Source organism: Clupea harengus, chromosome 9, assembly GCF_900700415.2.
Source record: "Clupea harengus chromosome 9, Ch_v2.0.2, whole genome shotgun sequence".
In the NCBI taxonomy this organism is placed as follows: Eukaryota; Metazoa; Chordata; class Actinopteri; order Clupeiformes; family Clupeidae; genus Clupea; species Clupea harengus.
Window position 1 is genome coordinate 256391 of NC_045160.1, and position 25495 is coordinate 281885.

Sequence of the window (25495 nt, forward strand, 5' to 3'; positions counted from 1 at the left end):
GTGCTGCAATAGTTTGTGCAATGAGCAATTAATCACGTCATCACAGGTCATGTGCTTTACTTCATGGTGGAAGCTGCATGCTTAAATACAACATCACCCAACAATGTAACATTAAGTCAAGTCATTGCCTCCTGTGTGCAACTAAAAAGGAAGGTAAGATTTACACCAACAAAATATTTGTTTTGATAAGTATATGAATATACACACACACACACATATATATATAAGTATATATATATATATGTTCGTGATGAACGTAATGTTTAAAATGTGCTTAAAAATGGTTTCACAGGCTTCTTCACACCACTTCTAGCACTACGGGGCATGGAAAAATACTCACTGAATCAAACCTTTTCATTTGACCTACAAATTGCCAGCTTTGACATTCCCTCCTCAGCTGTGTACCCTATTTTCATTACAGGCATTTTGGTTTACTTCTTCTCTGTTCTTTCAAATGTGACAATCCTGCTGCTGATTGCTACTCAGAGGAGTCTCCACAAACCCATGTTTTACATCCTTTTCAGCCTGCCACTGAATGATCTTATTGGAATTACTGCAATGTTTCCCCGTATGCTAGTTGACATAGTAACCAAGAAACACACTGTATACTACCCACTCTGTGTCCTACAGGCATTTTTGATCCATATGTTTGGTGGTGGCACTCTATTCATACTGGCAGCAATGGCATTTGACCGATATATTGCTATATGCAAGCCACTGAGATATCATTCAATCATGACGCCTCTAACTGTAGCAGGGATATTATTATTGGCATGGGGTCTGGACTTCGCCATCATTTTGGTTCTTTTTCTCCTTCAGGCCAGAGTGCGGAGATGCAGAAATGTTATAATGACTGTATATTGTAGCAATGTCTCATTACTTAACCTGTCCTGTGGAGAAGATGTCACAATCAATAACATCTATGGATTATCTATAACAGTATTCATGCATATCATCACTCTGACAATACAGCTGTTCTCATATATCCAAATACTGTTAACATGTGTCTTGAACAAACAATCAAATGCTAAAACAAAAGCTGTAAATACCTGCTTAGCCCAGATAATTGTGTTTCTAATTTTTGAAATGGTTAGTTTGTTCACATTAATCGCGTATCGGCTTCCGAATATATCTACCAGTGCAAGAAATGCCTGTGGAATGATGATTTTTCTGATTCTGCCTGTTGTCAACCCTGTTATCTATGGAATGAAAACTAAGGATATTAGAATAACATTTTTCCAAGTAATTAAAAAAAAGCTTTCATCAACATAATTTTTTCAGTTGTTTAACTATAAACACATGGGCTTAGTGAGTGAAAAGGTAGAATATATGCACATGTAAACAGTAATATTTTTAATTTAACATTCAATTTAAGTCTGAGTCTGGCCAGCTTAATAGTTACTTTCAAGTCATTTTTCAAAATGAATGTATGCATAATTTGTGTGGATAAATTAGAGAAATGGAAAAATGAAGTGTTTGTTTAGACACTTTTTGTGTTCAGTGTTTGTGTTATGACCTGGCCACTAACATGTTAATCAAGCATTACATATTTATTGCTTTTCCATGAAATACTAACAATTATGTAAAGGATATGTATGTGACCAGATGGAAGGGATTGAAGAACACCTTCAAGAGAGATGGGTGCAAACCGCCTCTAAATTTCCCTGTCTAATATGTGTTCCAATTTTTTGACACACTTCCTGTACTTCCTGAATCATTAGTGATTTCTTCTGCCCCCTGCTATTTTCTATAAGCATACTCCCGTGCAGCTCAAATTAAAAGTATATACAAATATCTATTTGTGTCATTTGTGCTGTCTTCAGAAATTCTAGCATAGCTTAAGTACAGTATATAAAATGGACCAATCACCCCATCAGAAAATGTTAGAAATGTATCAGGACTGTGAATATAGAAAAATGAATATAAATCAACATATTATGCAAGTCTACATTGAACGTATGGCGATGTCCCGTGTCAGTGTGACCTAGCATGAAGGTGTTTTCATGTACACAAGCAGTGTATTATAACGGATGGAGTAATGTTCATGTGAGTCAGACAGACGACGGGCCCTGCATGCCATGGACTGTCTTTAGCCTTAGTCTCAAACTGTGAAAATGGTGCAATTCAAAAACTGTCCCAGTGGAGGAGGCCCTCGGACCTCTGAACAGGTGTTCTTTTTCACTTTTTCTTGCTCTCTCTCTCTCTCTTTCTTTTTCACTCTCTTTCTTGCTCTCTCTCTCTCTTTCTTATTCGCTCTTTCTTCCTCTCTCTCTCTCTTTCTTTTTCCCTCTCTTTCTTGCTCTCTCTCTCTCTTTTTTTTTGCTCTTTCTTCCTCTCTCTCTCTGAATGTTTTTAACTCCTAGCAATGCCCCTGGTTCCAGGAAGCATCATATTCAGTTCCCATATATGAAGATGTTTGATCTAGATATGTCGGCCATGACACATTTTTAGGGATAAACAGAATCTGTATTACGCGTATGCTTCCATTCCAGAGTATAGGACAACTGACACCATATCCGGAGCGTGTCTGCCCATACAGTATATGACCTTAACCGATTCATATCAGTGGACAGCCTTAATGCCCAGTGAAAGTCATAGGTTTCAATTTATGAGTCATATCAGCAAAACCTACTGGTAGTTTACCTTGCTTGTCCTGTAGGGGTTCTGAAAGTAACTATTACAGCAGCCCTACAGAGCTGGCACTGATAGAATGCAAGGGAGAATATTCGGAACAAATAACTTGTCTGATAAGAATACGTCGCCACACCTGTATCCAAAATCCGTTCCCAAAAATTGTTTATTGTTAGAGTTCAGACAGCTCGCATTGGCTTTGATCTTTAAAAGTCCCTAGTGAAAACAGGGACCATGTTAAAAAAATCCCAAAGTTTCCCTTCAAGGAGTCACAGTAGCACTGGGTCTGTCTACATGAATTCAAAACAAAACATGATTAAAAAATAGTTTACTTTATTAAAACTATATGCAATATCAACAAATAACAACATTTACAAAAAAAGCAGCTCTTGAAAGGGTGTCAAGGTGCATCATTTGTTGAAATAATAAAATACATATATTTTTTAAATGTTATCAAATAAAGCACCACAGGTAGGCAATGACTGGAGAAAGCTTCAAAATAATATTACAACAAACAAAAAAGTTGCACCATGAATTTTTGTTGAGCAAGAAAGGTGTCCAGTATGCTCTCTTTCACACTGCATAGTTATATAGCTGTGCATCAATAAAACAATGTTAAGTGAACCTTCTTCTATCATTAAAGTGCCACTGCTGAACAGAAGAATAATGCAAGGACAGCACCACTTACAGGACTACCTTTGTGCTTTTTAAAACATACACTATATGGACAAAAGTATTTGGCCACACCTGTTAATTACTGAATTCAGGTGTTTCAATCAGACCCGTTGCCACAGGTGTATAAAATCAAGCACCTAGCCATGCAGTCACATTGCTTGAAAAATGTAGGCATATGGGTGCCGTGGTGACTGCGGGCACGCCAAAGACAAGGGCGACCGCCACTGCCGTTGCGTGGTCTGCCAAGACCGAATAAAAGCCATCAGATCATGCGTGCATCAGTTCAAGCTGGGGCAGACAGTCTCGTCCCTGTGCTGCCAAAGGCTGCTGGGCATGATGGCATCAGCCGCAATCGCTCTCCCTCTGAGGATGTTACGTATGCGGCCTTTTCAGATATGGTATCTCTCCTTAAAACTCAGTTCTACCAGGAACAGACACCACAGAATACCTCAGATACAGTGACCTCCAGATGCAGGAGAGCCCTGACGATCTGGAGGACTCCGCAGTTCTTCGCGGCGTCGGGCCCCATGGGCATTGTTATGCGCCGCATAGTGGTGACCACAGACGCCTCCACAAAAGGGTGGGGGTCAGTCTGCGAGGGGAGGTATGTGAACGGTCGCTGGTCTGCAGCGGAGGCCGAGTCACATATAAATGTGTTAGAACTGCGAACGGTTTTCCTGGCACTGCGGCACTTTCTGCCCACGTTAAGTGGTCGACATGTGTTGGTAAGGACGGCCATGGCGTATATAAACCGCCAAGGCGGAGTGCGATCCCCGTCGTTGTACCGCTGGGCAAACCGCCTGCTCCTGTGGGCGGCGGTTCACATCCGTTCCCTCAGAGCAGTTCATATTCCAGGCCACCTCAACTACGGGGGAGACCTGTTATCGAGGGGCAACCCTCAGGCAGCAGACTGGTGTCTCGGTGGTCGATCAGATTTGGCTGCGTTTCTACAGGGCCCAGGTGGATCTGTTTACCAACAGAGAGAACACCTGCTGCCCGCTGTGGTTGTCGCTGGGGGGCGACAACCCTCCACTGGGCGTGGACGCACTGAGCCACCAGTGGCAGAGTTTGCGTCTGTACGCATTTCCCCCGGTCCCGCTCCTCCAGCAGGTGCTGTGCAACATAGCGGACGAGGGCAGGGAGTTGCTGTTAGTAGCCCCCCACTGGCCCAGTCAGCTGTGGTTGGCGGATCTGATCAATATGTCGGTGCAACCGCCTTGGGAGCTGCCTCTTCGGAGAGACCTCCTGTCGCAGGCGCGCGGAACGGTCTGGCATCCCCGGCCAGAACTGTGGCATCTCAGGGCCTGGCACCTGAAAGGAGCAGGCTCCTAGCCTCAGGCTTGTCAGACGCGGTGGTGGCTACAATACAGAGTGCCCGGGCGGTGGCGCAGTTTTGAGCGGTGGCGTGTTGCGCGTCAACGCGACCCTGTCAACTGCGCGCTGGGCGTCATATTAGAAGTTGTTTGATGAGGGGAAGGCGGCTTCCACTCTCAAGGTGTACCTGGCGGCCATCTCAGCCTGCCATGCAAGCATCAATGGCAATTTCCCAGGCAGCCATCCGCTAGCGTCACGCTTTATGGCTGGAGTGAGACGTCTCAGGGTGCCTGACAGGCACCTCATACCCTCATGGGATCTGCTGGTGGTGTTACGTGCTCTCACAGGGCCTCCATTCGAGCCCCTGGAGACGGTGGACATAAAATGTGTCTCTTTAAAGGCCGCGCTGTTACTGGCATTGGCGTCAGCAAAGCGCGTTGGTGAGATGCAAGCCCTGTCCGTCAGCCCATCGTGCCTTCAGTTCTCGATCGCTGGGGACAAAGTGGTTATGCGACCTAACGCTGCTTACACACCTAAAGTGGTGGCAACCCCATTCCGCAATCAGGTGATTGAGTTGGCGGTATTCTCGCCTCCTCCTTTTGCGTCAGCGGAGGAGGAACGTTTGAATAAGCTTTGCCCAGTACGCGCTCTTCGCTGTTATGTAGAGTGCACTGGGGCATTCAGACAATCGGATCAGCTGTTTGTATGCTTTGGTGCACGAGCAAAGGGCAGACCTCTGTCAAAACCGAGCCTCTCCCGTTGGATAGTAGAGGTTATCGTGTTGTCATATACGAGTTTGTCTTAGATCCCCCAGAGAAGTTGCATGCGCACTCTTCGCAGGGGGTCTCTTCTTCCTGGGCCTTATTGAAAGGAGTCTCAGTGGAAGAAATTTGTAAAGCTGCAAGCTGGAGTTCTCGCCACACTTTCATTAGATTCTATATGTTAGATGTGGCCGAACCTAGTTTTTTACATGGTGTTTTACAGGCAGGCGATCTTTGAATCCCGGGGCCTGAGAATGGTAAAGTGATGTATGTGTTCATCAGCGTCTGTGTGTTACGATGTGAATGAACCATTCTAGGGTTTTTTCCTACGGGCGGTGGATCGCTGGCCTATGTACAAAGGAAGTGCCCTGTAATGTTCACCACCAGCTGCTGAACCTCTAGGAGGGCAAAAGCAATACATAAGTTGGTGTGTGTGTTGGCTGCCACTGTATTATCACGCGTGAGGATATGCGGTCCCATCTGTTATATCGCAGTCCAACTGCGATAGGGAACGTCTCGGTTACTTGCGTAACCTCGGTTCCCTAAGCAGGGACCAGATATAACAAAAGTTGCGTGTACAGTGTTGCTTTTGGATTAGGTTTTCTACGCTCAGTTTCTTTTCCAAGACTGATTCGACCGTGACATCCCTACTTAAAGGCTCCTGAGGGGGCGGGCTCAGGAGAGGGATTGGACGAATCTCGGCCTTCCGGCGTGAGTGAATAGTGCTTCGATTGGTTCCATGACTACGTCATGTCCCATCTGTTATATCTGGTCCCTGCTTAGGGAACCGAGGTTACGTAAGTAACCGAGACGTTTCCATTGGCAGTCCCCCTGCCAGAGTGGAAAAAGGCCATACAACCTAAAAAAAGGCATTAAGTGACAATATATCAAACGCAAAATCCCAATACACAAGCTCCACTTAGTCCTTAACCATGCGTAGAAGAAAAAGAACAATGGGTATACAAACAACATGTTTTGAGATTTATTTTAAAGCAGTTGAATGAGGTTGATTCTCTAATGTTCTGTGGGAGAAAGGTTAGTTAAATTTCATCCCTGCTGGATATTCCACGGTGAACTGTAAGTGATATTATTTAAAAGGGGAAGAACAGCAACTCAGCCAGGAAGGGGAAAACCACGTTGAATGACTGCATTGTGCCAACTGTGAAGTTTGGTGGAGAATTCAACACATTGTGCAATACCCACGCTCAATGATTTACCTCAAGTTTTCTTCTTGAAATAGCCAAGAACCGGGGCTTTTTATCTGGGTCCACGCATCTTCCAACTTTGTGCACACTGTGCAGCGCTTGATTACTCCCCCCTCCTTAGGAGGCTGCAAGTCAAGTTCCACTCTGTTACAGTCTGTCTGTTGTTTTGCTTCCGTTTTCAGGGCGAAAATACTTGAGGTTAGGCTTAAAATATTTGGGGCTATTGCTCCGAGTGATCGGACCGAACGGCACCACTGTCAAGGCCTATGCAAGTTAAATTACTTGAGACAGAGAGCAACAGGCAACATTGCCAATGGTTCTTCAAAATCTCCCAATAATGCTGGATGTGGGCGTTACACATGAGTAATCAATTACGTAAACAGGTTTTCTGCTTTATTTAAGGATGGAGACACCTTGCTGAACTACATCTTTGCCCAACAATGTGAAATTAGTCAATTCATTGCTTACTTTGGTACACAACTAGAGAGAAAGATAACACACTACCACTGAGGTAAGTAAAAAATAGGTCTGGTTCTGATGGTTATCTGAATGCATGTACATTAGCACACACATACATATATTATTGAATCCTTAAAATGTGTTCACAACTTATGTTTCACAGGATTTCTTCATACTACTCCTAACCCCACTGGGATGGAGAACAGTTTATTGAACAAAACCTTTTCATTTGAGCTACAAATTGCCAGCTTTGACATTCCACCCTCAGATGTGTACCCTATTTTCATTACAGGCATTTTGGTTTACTTCTTCTCTGTTCTTTCAAATGTGACAATCCTGGTGCTGATTGCTACTCAGAGGAGTCTCCACAAACCCATGTTTTACATCCTTTTCAGCCTGCCACTGAATGATCTTGTTGGAATTACTGCAATGTTTCCTCGTGTGCTAGTGGACATTTTGATCATGAAGCACACTGTGAAGTACCCACTTTGTGTCCTTCAGGGATTTTTACTCCATATGTATGGTGGTGGAATCCCTTTCATACTAGCAGTAATGGCGATTGATCGGTATATTGCTATATGCAAGCCACTAAGATACAACTCGATTATCACCCCATTGCACTTATATCATTAGCTTGGGGGGTTGATTTTGCCTTAATTCTAGTTCTTTTTCTGCTTCAGGCCAGAGTAAAGAAGTGCAGACATTTTATTATAAATGTTTTTTGTGATAATTTCTCATTGCTTAGCCTGTCCCGTGGAGATGACCTTACAATTAATAATGTTTATGGATTAGCTATAACAGCTTTTATGCATGTCACCACTGTAACAATACAGTCTATATCCTTCATAATTAAAGAGGCCGGTCCTGTGTAATACAGGTGAGGCAGGATAATACAAGTCCAAATCACAGTTTATACATGTATATCCACAGAATCACTCCTGCAGGAAGAGAAGAATCTGACAGAAGAATCTGCATCAGTGTTAGGTGAAAATTCACCCTAGTTACCTCAGGACTCCGGAGCTGCATATAAGTATATTTATAAGACAAACAACAATTGCAATCGGGCTCACTCCCACCACAAGGCTGAAAGTGAAGCAATGATAAACACATCGCACAAGGTTTATATAGACAGAAGTTGAGCGTTCAGCAGGGAAAACCACGTGGTGGATTTCTGACGCTCGAGGCAAGGATGGAAGTTTTGCACAAGATTGGAAGAAGCACAGTTCGTCCCTTCTTATCACTTCTGGTCTACACATGGTTTTGTACATATGCAGACTAAGTGGCACCTAATATTCTAAGTTACACACACACAGAAAAGCCATTTCATAAGCACATGATTCATACATTCTTAAGTAATTAACAGTGTTTGCAAATTATCTCCACCAACCAGATCAAAAAGTTCAAGAGTGTTATATCCAAATCACATCCCTTCTGAATACTCTTCTAAAACCAATAGAAATGTAACAAATACCTCGGATACAAGGTCAAGGCTCCACTCACATATACATGCTGTAGTGTTAAAATTAGAGGCGGGTAAACTATGAATTTTGGGATCAGACAGACCTCGACGCGATGCAACACGACGTGAAGCAACGCAACACAAAGCGTCTCGACTCTGTAAGGCTGTCCTGGCTATATTCCATTATGATATCAGTAAAAGTCATATCAAATCAATGACAGTGAATAGATTCGTTTGTAGTTTATTAAATGTCAAGAAAACAGTAAAGAAAAGTATGTGTACGCCTCACAAAAATGAAGGGGGTGGTGGGGGAGACCTCTATAGGACCTAAAAAAATAAGGCCTCTGGAAACAGGCCCAGGGTGATACACCTGAAAAGTTTAATATAAAAAGAAACCATGCTGCAATTAAACACTTCCTCTGGTCTTTAACCATTGGAGAAACCTGCCTTGCAGGGTGGTGTTCTGGGGTTCATGGCTCTCCTGTGCTTCACCAGCCAGGACTTCACATACTGTGTTGGATTGAACAAGCATGTTTTTTTCACATTGAGCACTGAATTGTTTTCAAATAATCTATGTTTCCAGTGTATTTCGCTTACAGGCTACTCTACACCTGTCATGACTTCAAATAACGTATTGATTAAGCATATAGGCCTATTCAGTGAAGCAACAGCTTGGCTCCCCGCTCACGTTTCTATGCGAGAGCACGGACGTGCGGTCAGTGGAGGCAGAGCCTCACCTGTCATCATGAAAGTAAAAAACAAATAACGATAAAATAAATATTAACATTTTAATTAAAATCGCTGAATTTGCGCATGTCCTGTTCAAACACACAGGAGACAGCAAGACGGTTAGGCAGCGACGAGATGTGCCTCTGTCGGCAGGGAAAATGCATGCCTAAGGAATGCGTGTTGAAACCGGCTATCGTCACTTTACTCCGGTCTCTGGTTGCATAAAACTTGGCAACAGAAATTGACAACGACCTTTGATTTATTCTTTAGGAACCATGCCGATGCCAGACTTTTAATGTTGTGTGACGTTGTTGAAGTTCAAGTTCAACATTAATAGCAATTGAATTACCCTTGTGTCGTGTAATCGCTAGCGGTAAATAAATGTTAATAACTTGAATGACTGATTAAGGATATATGTTACACATCACAAACACACGTAATCGATGGGTTTTGGGGGAAATTAGATAATTGGTTAGATTAAATTGCAGTATCTTAGGCGAGCTAATTGACCTGGCTAGCTATAGCGGAATTAACAGTGCTAGCTTTGTGTTTGGTCATATAGCTTCGTAAAAGTTCGGTTAACAAGTCACTTGTGTGTTTAGTTGTATGACTTCGTAAAAGTTCGGTTAACAAGTCAATTGAGCATTAAGCCACCTGACTATAATGGGTCTATTCATATCAGCATGCTAACGTTATACTTATTAGCAGCGAGGCTAGCTAGCTACTATGTGTTCCAATGGATTGTTGGTCTAAGTGTTAGCTTCAGTTAAGACCTACGTGTACCACATGAACAACTAACCGAGTCAATGTAGACATATAAAAAGTTGTGTAGATAGCTTTATTCACATAAGCCGTATAACTTCACAAAAATAATAATAATTTAAAGAAAACCGATCGTTTGCATGTCAGGCGATCAACACAACTTCTCAACTAAAAAGTAAAGGTCCTAATCAAACGGAGGAAAGTGACGACTTCCGGTTTCAACACGCATTCCTTAGGAAATGCGTTTTCCCTGCCGACAGCCTCATCTCAGATTGCGCAATCCCTCACAAACTGGGTTAAGCGCATGCGTAGAACCTATTTAGTCTTGCCGATCTGACAAAAAACCTCGAAGGGGAGGCTTGCAAAGAATCTGTCTACAATTTTCAATGAAATAGCCTTATCTGCAGCGATATGCATGAGGATAATTACTCATGCATCTTCGATTGCTGAAATAATTTACGTTTTATTAGGCCTATTTAGATGGAACAGGAAAGGCTTGCTTGTTACCTGCATCGTCGTATTTGAAAGCAAGTTATTAATAGCGTTTGTCCCTTGTCTTAATACGATGTTATTCGAAACAAAACAACGTTTTAAAATGTGAATTGATCTTCTTCAGTCTTAATTTGTACTTGAGGCCTTCTGCGGGCATCTGTGTGAGTAAAAGCACTTGATGGTCTCTTCAAAAATCGCCTGATATCCATGGCTAATGAATTAATTCCGAACGGGTAGTCAGGCAGGCTAATCCATAATGTGTATGTGTTTACATACTTCCTGGATCCTGATTGGTGTCGCCGCCACAGCCGCAAGGCACTGATTGGAGGGTCACAGACCATAATACAGCGCAGATGAAAATGATTCAGACTACGGCGTTTATATGTTCAACAATATAAGAACTTAGTCTTAGGTGATTTAAAATGACACCAAATTTATTTTGGATTGTTCCAACAGCAGAAAACAAGGCGCAGGCAACTTTGAGGTGCGTAAACGCCACTTAGAGGTGCGTAAACGCTATTTCCAAAATTCCAGAGGTGCGTAAACGGCGTTTACGTGCGTTTACCCTCCACTACAGCCCTGCATATACAGTACCATGTCTCAATTTTATGGTCTGTAAAACAGCAAGGACGTGTTTTATATATATATTTATATGTGTTATAACATATATTATACTACCACTAGCCAGCATTTTGAACTAACAAGAGTGTTTAAACAACATAACCTAGAGATGCAAGAGATTGTCTAATGCAATATAGATAATATGAAAATATGAAAGTATTACATCCGAGAAGACTAAAGCATATTCTTAGGCCATAGTTAGCAAGCTAGCTAGAATGAACATGATGGATTGTAATCTTCATGTTAACAGCTAATCATGAATCCTATTAAAGAGTGTGCACTTAGAACTTGAAGCCTGGGAAGGCCTCAAAGCACGTGTTTTATTTGCATTATCAAATGTTGGAAATTTTAGCAACTGCCCGCCATAGGCAGAAATCCCATAGAAATATTGTCCTCCTTAATAAATCATTTTAAACCTAACATTGGCATTTTGAATAATATAATAATATGTACTGAAAGCAAGTGTGCAAATTATAAACGCGTTTTTAGGTTTTGAAAGATTTAATCCCCCCTCTGCCTCAGAGTGGTTTGGTCCAATGCCAATACTACCCCGACACTCATTAGCCCGGGAAAATATTTGAACGTGCTAACTCTTAAGTTATTTACTAATTACTGATCTTTTATATACAATGGTAATAAGGGTTTCCTCTATGGAAATTCAATACAAGTACAACAGTACTTTTGGCTGCACCTATGTCCCCCTCCAGAATTGCTCTTGAAAAATGTTTCTCTTGTTGCGATCCTGCTTCACGCTTGTTCCTTTTTTGCCCCTAGTTTTCCCTATTCAATAATACAGAATTTTGGCTGAGCCATGGCATGGCTGACACGAGAAACAGAGAGGACAGAGGGGAAGGGGTGGGTCCTAGTAAGAGATGTTATTTGGCCAGCCCAGGGTCACTGAGGAAAATTAACCAATGGGCCACTGTCCCTGCTTTATGGACTGGTCATTTGCCAAAAACATAAAATCTATGAATTAAATTATATCGACCCCAAGGTGCCTTGGCCCAGTGCCAGATTAGAAATGCCCATTATGCCATATTAGTGTTACGAATTGGAGGTGATGTGCAGAACTCAAACGCACGACTCAGAACTCAGCAGTTGAATAAAAACAAACATTTTACTGGCAGGATACGGTACACAGGTAGGCAGTCCAAAAGGGTAATAGGGCATAGGCAATAGAATAGTCATTGTCCAGTCCGAGGTCGGAAACACGAGTAAACAATTAACATATACGGAACACTAGGAACACGGAGAAATACAATGAACATAAAACGTAACATGAAATGACGAGGACGCATTAGCGATTAGCGAGCTGACTGAGAACAGCAAATATCGGTTCGTTAACGGCTGATCCGCATCCAAATCATGCGGTTAATTTCAACCAGGCTAAATTTACCGGGGCATTTGCGCGTGCACGTCCTACTTCAAAAGGCAGGAAAGGTCGATCACCAAAACAATGATTTTCTAACGGTATAATGGTTCTAACCTCAAAGAAAATTGCTCTTTTTTTCTCCGCTGGTGAGCAGGAGATGAACATGAACGCTTATGAAGAATACAAGACCATAATCATGGCAAAATTCAACACCGCCACCGCTGTGAGAGCAAGGTGTGTTGGGATGTTCATAGGGTCATATCTATGTATGAATAACTGACGGCAAGTGTCAACTGGTACAGAGGATCCCTCTACCAGTTCGAAACCACAAGGTTGCTGGTTCGAATCCCCTCTCCTCCTTCCTCGATATAATTATACAGTTTCTTGTGAGTCGCTTTGATTAAAAGCGTCTGTTAAATGTCTAAATGTATTAATAACAAATGCAATAAATTGAAGCAGTGAAAATAAATTGTCTGTATTTCTCTCTATTCTTATCATGAGTCCACCTTACTCATTTTCTACAATAATGATATGCTATGGTGTACTAATAACGCTTATATCATATCATACGCTCATATCAACCACAGACATTGACTGTCTTGCGCTTTTTTGCGAGTGGTACATTTTTGTAGTGTCGGTGATGCGGAGAACAAAGCACTCATAATTGTATGAGCGTTATTAGTGAATAATGAATATAAATGGTAATTGTAAATAGAAAACATGTCGTTTTGTTCAGCTCTCAAGTCTTCTCACGACACAATGTGTTTCAGGGGTTTAGTAGCAACCAATTACTTGCTAACTTCAAGTTACAAGGATCAATAATAAATGGACAACACGGCTCAGCTAAAATGGCTTTCAGTAACAACACAAGTGATTCAAACTATAGTTTCTAGTCTTCATCATCACTTTCAATAACAATCTTCGCTTCTTCCGAATTTCCTCATGGCTGTTGATGTTTTCATTTTCGTCTGGATAGTAACACTCAGACTGATCACTTTCGCTCATTTTAAAATGTCGTCAGAGGGCAATACGGATCCGTATTGACTGGTGAGGAGGGCAATACGCGGCTGACATGACTACACTCTAGCCAATCAGAACGCTCGTACTGTCGTTGCCATATAATAAGCTATATTAACATATTCGAATGGCCAACAACCAAAAAAAATTCAGTTTGATTGCCAGGCATGATAAAAGATTGTAGAGGCCTAATTTGCATAATTATAGAATCAACACCATATCCAATCTGATATGTTTTTTATTATTGCAAATTCCTTAGATGGATATTCATGTATAACCACGATACAGGTAAGTAGGCCATACAATGTTAATCAACTAGACTTTTATAGGGAAAAGGGTATTCCAAATCTGAAGATTCCCGATTACTACTAGATGGCCTCGGAAACCCTTATAATCAGAATATGAAAATCTCGCTGGAGGTGGGGCTTATTGAACATCCTGTCAAGGTACCCAGAACTCTTAGCAGCGCCCCGTCACATACACACAACCTAGACATTTAAGTACATATCAAGGTTATTATAGTTAACGAAAAAACGTTAACTGAAATAAAAATAAAAACAAGGCTTTATAAAAAAAACGATAACTAACTGAAACTATCGTTGCATGTCGTTGTTTTGTGTTGGGACGGAGTTTATACAGGTGTGTGACGGTAGCACAGTCTGTTCGTGATAACTTGTACCAGGGCATAAAGCCTGTGCCATTTTGACATTGTGTTGTGTTTAGTGTTTAATAAAAAGCCATAACAAATATTCCACACTTCCGTGATTTGTTACATTGGTGTCAGAAGTTGGATTATGGCAACCCCTTCACTCACGGGAAAGCACCCTGATGAAGTTCAGAGGACCTTCATCCCAAGACGCCTCTTCAACGGCGAGTTGGTCCAGAGAACTAGCGCTCAGGACCACTCGCTTGGGAGACCAGACGGAGCAAGCATGCCACTCTTTCTAGGCGAAGAACCACGCCCCCCGGCCCTAGAAGGACCACAAGCTGGAGAACCGGGAGAGTACAGCTGGTCGCTGCATCCGCGACGACCCGACCTCTCAAGGGACCCAGAGCAGCGACCTACGATGGCAGAGGCACCCCGTCGGACCAACACCAAGCTGCCCCGCTATAATGGCGAGAACCCACTAGAGACATACCTGGTCGGCGGAGGAAACGGGAGTTAGGGCACTGGAGGGGAAGGCCCTACAGGTACTGGTCGACCTGCCCCCCGAAGAACATGCAAGTTGGCCCGCCATCGAAGCCGCTCTACAACGCAGATACGGACGGAGAGTGTTTACCGATGACGCTCGAGATCAACTCGCCTCCAGGCGCAGAGGTGACGTGGAAAGCCTGGGAGCGTTTGCGGCAGACCTCTGACTGCATGCACGGCGAGGTTACCCAACGTTCAACCAAAGCCAACAAGACGAGCTGGCGCTACAGGCGTTTGTGCGAGGTGTCCAGCCGGGGCGATTGAGGGAGCACATTCGCCTGAGCACTCCTCGTTCGCTGTTGTTGGCCCTGGATGAGGCAGAGCGGGTGGAGCACATCTTATGTGCAACGGAAACCAGACACCGCATACGCCAGGTGAAGATGAGCGAGGATGAGGAAGAGTTGAAGATGACACGACAAGCATCAGCTAACCCCCCTCAACGCAGCTGGCGAGGGCCGATGAGGGCCGCGAGGAACGAAGGCTGCTACAGGTGCGGAGAGCCTGGACACGTCTCCAGGAACTGCCTGGCTCCGGCGCCCCGTGCACATTTAAACTAGAAGAGGGTGACACGGCGGGAGGGATGTCACCATCAATATCGACCACCTCCTTGACTCATGACCACCTGCGACTGGGGCGACTGAGTCAAACCAGAAGACTGTATGTGGACTGTGTGTTGGATAGAGCCCCGTGTCGCGCACTTATCGATACGGGCTCCACCATTTCAGTAGTGCGACCTGGCATACTCCCCTGCACATTGACCGCGAGACCCCCAGGCTGGGAAGCGACGAAAATGCGCATTACACCATCGTTACTGGCGAGCGTGCTGACCTGAACGGGGCGGAAAGTGGTGCGTGTGAGGATTAACCAGGTGACAACCCACCACCAGTTCTGGTTGGCGAACATTCACGATGAGTGTATCCTGGGTTTGGATTTGCTGGAGAAATGGGGGGCCATGGTGGATGTTTCCCAGGCACAGCTTCACCTGGGAGCGGACACTGCGTCTCTACAGGCAACAGAGAATTCTTGTCAGGCTCGGCAACGATTCGCGACATCGCCAACACAAGCCGCGCCTCTAGTACAGGAGCACAGAGCGAGTACTCCTGCACGGAAACATCGCCTCACGTCCAGCGTGTTCTCCCGGACACTCAAACCACACCCCCGGGGCCCTGACCTCATCACAGCCAGCCGCCACCGAGTCGAGGCACGCCACCCTCCGCCGAGACGAAACAAGCCCTACAGGAGATGTGTTTGCGCAGCTGTGAAGGGCTGGTTGAACGTCAGTGCAGCCAGGTACGAGACCTACTCTACAGGTATGCCGACATTTTCGCTGCTAGGGATGAGGATTGTACCCGCACGAGTTTGGTGCAACATGAAATTGACACCGGAGATGCCCGCCCAATTCGACTTCGTCCCCGCTGACTGCCGTTCGCCAAGAAAGCTGTAGCAGAACAGAAGGTCAAGGAAATGGCAGAGGCGGGGGTGATTGAACCCAGCAACAGCCCGTGGGGCAGCACCTGCAGTCCTCGTCACAAAAAAAGACTCTTCATGGTGGTTCTGCGTGGACTACAGGCGCCTCAATCAGGTAACGAGAAAAGACTCATACCCCCTCCCCCGTATTGATGATGCGCTTGATAGCATCTCTGGCTCCAGCTGGTTTAGTTCGCTTGATTTACGTAGCGGGTACTGGCAAATAGAACTAGCCCCTGAAGCCCGACCAAAGACTGCATTTACTATCGGGCAGGGGTTGTGGCAATTCAAAGTGCTACCATTTGGACTGTGTAATGGACCCTCAACTTTTGAACGCTTGATGGAAAGAGTTCTGGCGGGCATGCCACGTAGTTGCTGCATAGTGTATCTGGACGATATTTGATGTCATGCAACCAGCTTTTCAGGGGCTCTGGAGAGTTTGGGTAAAGTGTTCAATGCTATCCGCGGGGCTGGATTAAAATTGCACCCAAAGAAATGCAACCTGTTGAGGAGACAGACTGGGTTTCTGGGCCATGTCGTAGGGGCAGCAGGAGTGGCCACTGACCCAGCTAAAGTGGACACGGTGAAAAGCTGGCCTGCTTCTCGTGATGTGGCAGAACTCAGGAGTTTTCTGGGTCTGGCATCTTATTATCGACGGTTTATCCAGGATTTTGCTACGGTTGCCAGCCCAATGCACCAGTTGACTCACAAGGGCCAGCCGTTTCTGTGGACACAGAGCTGCAATGACGCGTTCCACCAACTTCGGAAAGCACTGTCCGAGGCCCCAGTCCTGGCGTTTCCCAACCCCCAGCTACCGTTCGTTCTGGATACGGATGCCAGTGAAGTTGGGATTGGCGCGGTCCTCTCCCAGGAAGGAGAAAAGGGGGAACAGGTAATAGCATACTTCAGCCGTTCACTCAGTCGGGCAGAACGGAATTACTGTGTCACCCGAAGCAAACTGTTAGCAGTGGTGCTGGGCATCCGCCACTTCCGTACTTATCTGTACGGCAAGCGGTTCCTACTAAGAACAGATCACTCCTCACTCACCTGGCTGCTGAGTTTCAAGGAGCCTGAGGGCCAGCTGGCTCGGTGGATGGAGATTCTTCAAGATTATGATTTTGAGATTCGCCACTGAGCTGGCCGGTTGCACGGCAACGCAGACGCCTTGTCCAGGCGCCCCTGTGTAGCAGAGCAGTGTCGCTACTGTCAGCGCACCGAGGCAAAGAGTCCAGCTGCCGCCATGCCAGAGCCTCACATGGTCTGTCGGCTCCAAGTTGGTCCATCCGACGACAACACAACAGCGAGCAGCGCGGGCCAGCCCGGCCCGGTCGACGGAGAGGCGGCAGAGACCAGCACAGATCAGCCCAGCAGCACACATCAGCCCAGCAGCGCACATCAGCCCAGCAGCGCACATCAGCACAGCAGCGCACATCAGCCCAGCAGCGCACATCAGCCCAGCAGCGCACCTCAGCCCAGCCCGGTCGACAGAGAGGCGACAAAGATCAGCGCACCCCAGCCCAGCAGCACACCTCAGCCCAGCAGCGCACCTCAGCCCAGCCAGGTCGACGGAAAGGCGGCAGAGATCAGCGCACCCCAGCCCGGCAGCGCACCACCGACGCTGGCGGGCTCCTGACAGGCATCATGATGTCCTCCAGCTGGTGGTCCCCGTTTGCTTAAAAGCCTGTGTGTTGGAGCTTGTGCACAGTGCAGTGGGGGCTGCCCACTTTGGCATATCAAAAACACTTCACCGCTTACGAGGCCGTTTTTACTGGCCTGGATGCCGACGGGATGTGCAGCTCTTTGTTCACTGCTGCGACGCCTGCACAGCCAAGAAAGGACCTACACAACGTTCCCACGCCCCGCTACAGCAGTATGCAGTGGGAGCACCCATGGAGCGGGTAGCAGTGGACGTGCTCGGTCCATTTCCTCTCACCGACCTCGGAAACCACTATGTGATCGTGGCCATGGATTACTTCACTTCAGAGTCAGATTTACAAATATATAAACCCAACACAGTAGCTTAAATCACCATTCAATTGGCAGCTTGCACATTGACTACTGGTTGTTTTTCATATCACCATTCTTTACACACACATAGGTAAGGTAGCTACATACAGTTGGCAGCTGCTAGCTTGTGATGAACTCGTGTTAATATGTGTGATTATGCACTCGTGAATATGAACTCTTACGAAGTTTTACAGGCCCCCTGAGGGTCTCCGCTGTACGTCCAAAACCAAAATCTATTCTTGAGGTTCAAAATATTTTCAAAGCAATTTGGCTTTGGGTGTGAGAAGTCGATCAAGTTATCTTCTGTCCCGTCGTTTGAAGCATACCTTTTAGATACGGCATTGGTCTCCCATTATTGATCAATTCACGTTTTGATTGAAAGTCCAGTTATGAGAAATGTTTTAGCTTGGCTATAAAATCTTTCATTTTTGTAGTCAAGGTCAAATATAAGAAGAATAACGGCAGAACTCTCGAAATGCTCCCTTCATTGAAGCAGAGGTACTGTTTGCCTCCTCTCCGTGCTTTTTCACTGCGACTTTACGTCAGATCAGCAAAACTAAATAGGTTCTACACATGCGCTCAACCCAGTTTGTGAGGGATTGCGCAATCTGAGATGAGGCACAGCTCGTCGCTGCATCACTGTCTCGCTGTCTCCTGTCTGTTTGAACAGGACATGCGCAAATGACTGACACACGTCTGACACAGATCTTTCATAGTTGTCTTTTGTGGATGGCTGTCCTAAGTGAATAATTTTTTTAAATGGTATGTTTTTATTACATATTATTTATTATAGCTTGTATCTTCTATTCATTTTGAGCATTTTGTTTTGCAAGCAAAAAAATGAAGCTTCCCTAACTGCCCCCCCCCCGGTCTGTTGCATTCTGCGGTAAAGACTAAAACTAATACTGAAACTAATAAAAACTAAACTCAAACTAAGCATTTTCAAAAAATAGAGACTAAACTAAACTAGCAAACCCGCTTTAAAAACGAATTAAAACTAAACTGAAATTGAAAACAAAAAGTGAAAACGAAATAAAAATAAAAACTAGTGAAAAATGCGAAACTATAATAACCTTGGTACATATAGGACCTCACGTATGTTGCACAAAATACATTTAAAGCAGTATGTCTATTATAAGAAGACATGGGGCATTTCTAGCTGTTGCAAGATCAGGGGCTAAATCAAGATAGGCCCATGTGGTTATCCAGGCAAGATGAAGAGAATGTGTGTACATTGTGTTTGATAACTCTGACGAAAAGCCTCTTTTGGGGGAGATTGGCATTGTTAGGTTGGGGAGGTATATTTACCTAGATATCAAGATTACATGTGTGACAAAAGAAAAAAACTATTTTGGTCATGTCAATTGTGGTGTATTAATAACGGGACGGTCGTATTACACACGTTGATATTTACTGAGAACTGTAACTCAACACAGCATCCATTAAGGCAGGTAACGTTCAACTAACGTATACATGAGCTTGCGCAGTGCACATCAATCACTAAAGTGATATGATCCAATCAGTACATCACATTAATTAATATCAATAAAGTATTTTTAAATGAACTGAGAGAGCAACAGAGAGAGAGAGAAAGACCCTCACTTGACAGACTTGGCCTTTTGGCAAGTTCACCGGCTAATTATTGGTGTAAGGACTAGATTGGGCTGATTGGCGTTAGTAAACGTATTTTTGGCATCAACGTAATTCGACACATTGGGTAATACCCACACTCAATGAGGTACCTAGTTTTCTTTTTGAAATAGCCAAGAAGGCTTTGTTTTTTAAAACCGGAGCTTTTCATCTTGGGTCCGCGCGTCTTCCAACTTTGTGCGCACTGTGCAGCGCATAATTAACCCACCCCACCACCCCCCTTTGGAGCTTGCAAGTCAAGCTCCACTCTGTTACAGTCTGTCTGTTGTTTTCAGGGCGAAAATACTCAAGGTTAGGCTTAAAATATTCGGGGCTATAGCCCCGAGTAATCGGACCTAACAAAACCACTGTCAAGGCCTTTGGAAGTTAAAATACTTGAGACAGGGAGCAACAGGCAGCATTGCAAGTAGAATAGCAAATGGTTCTTCAAAATCACCTGGAGTGCTGGATGTGGGCGTTACACATGAGTAAACAATTATGTCATCACCTGTTTTGTGCTTTATTTAAGGATGGAGACGGCTTGCGTGACATTAGTCGATTCATTGCTTACTTTGGTACACAACAAGAGAGGAGGGTAACACACTACCATTGAGGTAAGTAAAAAAAAAGGTCTGATTCTGATGGTTTTATATATAATTTGTATTATTATAAGTGAATCCTTAAAATGTGCTCACAACTTATGTTGCAAAAAGATGCAAATCAGTGAAATGATGATATTGCTTTTCATTTTGTCACGTTTTCTTCACGCAGAGGGTTATTGAAATTACTTGTAAAACAGATGGTAGCATTTCAAGTAGAATAACAAATCATTCTTGACAATCTCACAAGGCCTATGGACTTGTCCTGGACTTGCTTATCATGCATGAGCAATCAATTACCTCATCTCAGGTCATGTGCTTAATGTCATGATGGAAACGTCTTGCTTAAATACACCTTACAACAATGTGGTATTACTCAAGCCATTGATTCCAACAGTGTGCAACGTGAGAGGAAGGTAACACAAGAACTGTGTGGATATATGACAAAAACAAAATGATGTTATCTTATTTCTGATGAATATCTGAATACATATCTATAACTTGTGTTTTGCAGGTTTTCTTCATACTACTCCTAACAACACTGGGATGGAGAATAGTTTATTGAACAAAACCTTTTCATTTGAGCTACAAATTGCCAGCTTTGACATTCCCTCCTCGGCTGTGAACCCTATTTTCATTACAGGCATTTTGGTTTACTTCTTCTCTGTTCTTTCAAATGTGACAATCCTGGTGCTGATTGCTTCTAAGAGGAGTCTCCACCAACCCATGTTTTACATCCTTTTCAGCCTGCCACTGAATGATCTTATTGGAATTACTGCAATGCTTCCTCGTGTGCTAGTGGACATTCTGATCATGAAGCACACTGTGAATTACCCGCTTTGTGTCCTTCAGGGATTTTTACTCCATATGTATGGTGGTGGAATCCCTTTCATACTGGCAGCAATGGCATTTGATCGGTATATTGCTATATGCAAGCCACTGAGATACAATGCAATTATGACCCCGCTTGCTGTAGTTGGCATTATATCATTAGCTTGGGGGGTTGATTTTGCCTTAATTCTAGTCCTTTTTCTGCTTCAGGCCAGAGTAAGGAAGTGCAGAAGTTTTATTATAAATGTTTTTTGTGATAATTTCTCATTGCTTAGCCTGTCCTGTGGAGATGACCTTACAATTAATAATGTTTATGGATTAGCTATAACAGCTTTTATGCATGTCACCACTGTAACAATACAGTTGTTCTCATACATCCAAATCCTTGTTACGTGTCTCATGAACAAACAATCAGATGCCAAATCAAAGGCAGTGAACACCTGCTTAGCACAGATAATTGCATTTTTTCTTTTTGAGATTGTTGCTTTGTTCACAATAATGTCCTATCGATTTCCAAACATATCCTCAAATGCAAGAAATGCCTGTGGAATGATGATATTTCTGATTCTGCCTGTTCTCAACCCTATTATCTATGGAATGAAAACTAAAGCTATCAGAACCACATTCCTTCGGGTTTTGAAAAAAAGAAAAATTTCATTTTCAAAGTAGATGTTTAAATGTTTAAGGCACCTGTACTTGTTTGGTCTGCACTGATCTAATCTGTGGAATGCAAACATAATATTTTAGGCCTGTCATTATTTTATTTTATTTAGACGTTTCCAATTATATTAATTAAGTAACATTAACTCCATTCTGTAAAAATCAAAGGTTTAATATTCTGTACTTTTAGACTTTTCTGTGCTTTTTTTTCATTGATATCCACCTGTAAAGCTTGAGTGGTTTTTGGTGCAATACATATGTCAAATGGCAGCTCATTAGTCTCTATCCTTCATAATTAAACAGGCTGATCCTGTATTTGAGATTTTGTATTGGTTACTAAAACAAATATGTCTACCTTTGCATATTAAATGCAGCACATTTAGAGCATAAGATGAAAATGAAATATGTATTTTTCACATTATTGCATTTCAACATTCATGAAAAAAATGTTTAAGCAAATCTGCGCTGTAAGCCTGTTTTGCTTTAGAGTGCTTTTTTGTGGACAAGAGGGACACATACAAGCGCAAAAGCCTAGATGATTCATTCATTATCTCTTAAGCAGTGTACAGCACAAATTCCAAAATGGAGAATGTTGCAGCTGATTCCCCTAATAAACCTGTAAAAATGCACAGCAAAATAATTCCAGGATCATCCACAGGCGCTCTTCATTCTCTATCCTTCATAATTAAAGAGGCTGGTCCTGTGTAATACAGGTGAGGCAGGATAATACAAGTCCAAATCACAGTTTATATATCCACAGAATAACTCCTGCAGGGAGAAAATACAGAAGAATTTGCACCACTGACTAAAATCTGACTAAAATCAAGAAGTTCAAGAGTGTTATATCCAAATAAAATCCCTTCTGAATACTCTAAAATTCTAAAACCAATGGAAATTTAACAAATACCTTGGATAAAAAGTCAAGGCTCCACTCACATATACAGTATCATGTCTCAATTTTATGGTCTGTAAAACAGCAAGGACGTGTTTTATATATATATATATAACATATATTATACTACCACCAGCCAGCATTTTGAACTAACAAGTGTTTAAACAACATAACCTAGAGATGCAAGAGATTGTCTAATGCAATATAGATAATATGAAAATATGAAAGTATTACATCCGAGAAGACTAAAATGTATTCTTAGGCCATAGTTAGCAAGCTAGCTAGAATGAACATGATGGATTGTAATCTTCATGTTAACAGCTAATCATGAATCCTATTAAAGAGTGTGCACTTAGAACTTGAAGCCTGGGAAGGCCTCAGAGCACGTGTTTTATTTGCATTATCAAATGTTGGAAATTTTAGCAACTTCCCGCCATAGGCAGAAATCCAATAGAAATTTTGTCCTCCTTAATAAATAATTTTAAACCTAACGTTGTCATCTTAAGTTATTTACTAATTAATTATCTTTTATATACAATGGTTATAAGGGTTTCCTCTATGAAAATTCAATACAAGTACAACAGTACTTTTGGCTGCACCTATGTCCCCCTCCAGAATTGCTCTTGAAAAATGTTTCTCTTGTTGCGATCCTGCTTCACGCTTGTTCCTTATTTGCCCCTAGTTTTCCCTGTTCAACAATACAGAATTTTGGCTGAGCCACGGCATCTGACACGAGAAACAGAGAGGACAGAGGGGAAGAGTGGGGCCTAGTAAGAGATGTTATTTGGCCAGCCCAGGGTCACTGAGGAAAATTAACCAACGGGCCGCTGTCCCTGCTTTATGGACTGGTCATTTGCCAAAAACATAAAATCTATGAATTAAATTATATCGACCCCAAGGTGCCTTGGCCCAGTGCCAGATTAGAAATGCCCATTATGCCATATTAGTGTTACGAATTGGAGGTGATGTGCAGAACTCAAACGCACGACTCAGAACTCAGCAGTTGAATAAAAACAAACATTTTACTGGCAGGATACGGTACACAGGTAGGCAGTCCAAAAGGGTAATAGGGCATAGGCAATAGAATAGTCATTGTCCAGTCCGAGGTCGGAAACACGAGTAAACAATCAACATATACGGAACACTAGGAACACGGAGAAATACAATGAACATAACACGTAACATGAAATGACGAGGACGCAACGAGAAACAAGAATACACGGACTATATACACCATAGATAACAAGAGAGAGGTGAAAACAATCAAGGCGGGGCAGACAATGAAGGGCAGGGGCGTGAGGAGTCAGACACGAGGAAACAAAGGTAAACAAACACAAAACCGAAGAACACGTGACTGTCACGATCGTGGCAGTCATGGCCACGATTTGGCAGCCTCTGGTGGCCAAAAGGACATTTCACGGACTTGGTGTTATTTGTGTTCACATGTGCCTTTGTTTTCTTTGTGTGCCCTCACCTGTTTCCTGTTATGCTCCCTCACCTGTTTCCCATTGTGTGCCCTCACCTGTCTCGTATTTTGTGATTGCACCTTCTGTTAATTATCAAGGGTACAAAACCCTGGCTAATCCCTTTGGACCTCATCGGGTGGAGCTCTGACTGGACCCTTGAAGGAATGTAATCAAAGATGGACCTTTGAGTCGTATTAGATGCGGAAGTACTATCGTGGACACGAGGTTTTTCGCAGGAGCTTGTGTCAGTGAGTGTTTTTCGTTTGCTTTGGAAGCTTTTTGTTTGTTTTCGTAGAGCGAGGGTGTCGGTGCGACGGCCGTCGGCTGGCCGGCACTATTGCTTTAATTTTTTTTTCTTTATTTTGGCGGTAATATGCCAAGCTCTATAAGGAATAGTGAGTGTGATATGGATGAGGAATCTCAGGGTACTGGGCGCGGAGGGGCGAAAAAGACAAAGGGAAGTGGTGGTGGTGGTGGTGGTGGTAATGGCGATGAAAGCTCAGCTAGTAAAGGTAGAAGAATGGAGGAGGACGAGTTTAAAGTTTTGATGAAATTCAATGAGGATATATCTAAACATGACATTTCCAATCCAATGCGTCTAACCAAGCTGATAAAATAAGCTGTTGGAGAGGTGGTATCAGTGAGGTATATAAGCAACAATAGGATCATAGTGTTTTGCAAGTCTAGCCAGCAAAAACAGAAGGCTTTAAGTTTGAGTAAGCTAGGGAAGGAGGATGTGGAATGTGTGGAGGTGGGAGTAAGAGATGGAACAAAAGGAGTCATTACTGGTGTCCCCACGAATATTTCTGAAGAGGTAATGAAAACCTGTATGGAGGGAGGGACACTAGTGAAGGCAACACGATTTCACACTACCAAGGAGGGTAAAAAGGTTCCAAGCACAACGATCTTGCTGCAGTTCAGTGAAATGCAGCTTCCTAAATGTGTGATGATTGGATATGTTTGCTAAACAGTCAGGCCATATGTGCCAGCACCGCTCAGGTGCTTTAAATGCCAAAGGCTGGGGCATGTCGCAGCAGTCTGCAGAGGGGCAAGGAGATGTTGTAGATGCAGAAGAGATCATGACTATGGACACTGTGGGGAGGGAGTGCAGCCCAGATGTTGAAATTGTGGTGGGGCACCATTTCAGGGTTGTGTCAAACAGCAGGAGGAACAGGAGGTACAAAGATATAGGGCAGTTAACCAGGTGTCATATGCAGAGGCTGTCAAACAGGTTAAAGCAAAAGAGCCTGCAACC

The 25495-nt window shown here is 43.5% G+C and overlaps 2 protein-coding genes and 1 pseudogene across 2 annotated transcripts; all 3 read left to right on the forward strand.

Moving 5' to 3' along the window:
• The first annotated feature begins 324 nt into the window (after positions 1-324).
• LOC105913058 (olfactory receptor 52B2-like) lies at positions 325-1299 on the forward strand. The gene has a single exon (XM_031574099.1). It carries the CDS (start codon positions 325-327, stop codon positions 1270-1272), a length of 948 nt encoding a protein of 315 aa, XP_031429959.1. The 3' UTR covers positions 1273-1299.
• Positions 1300-7240: 5941 nt separating this feature from the next.
• On the forward strand, positions 7241-7917 carry LOC105913057 (annotated as a pseudogene).
• A 13020-nt stretch (positions 7918-20937) lies between these two features.
• LOC105913056 (olfactory receptor 52J3-like) lies at positions 20938-21876 on the forward strand (the record flags this gene model as incomplete). Its single annotated transcript, XM_031574100.1, has 1 exon — positions 20938-21876. A coding segment is annotated over exon 1 (939 nt), but the record flags the coding sequence as incomplete, so codon positions are not given.
• Positions 21877-25495: the final 3619 nt, after the last annotated feature.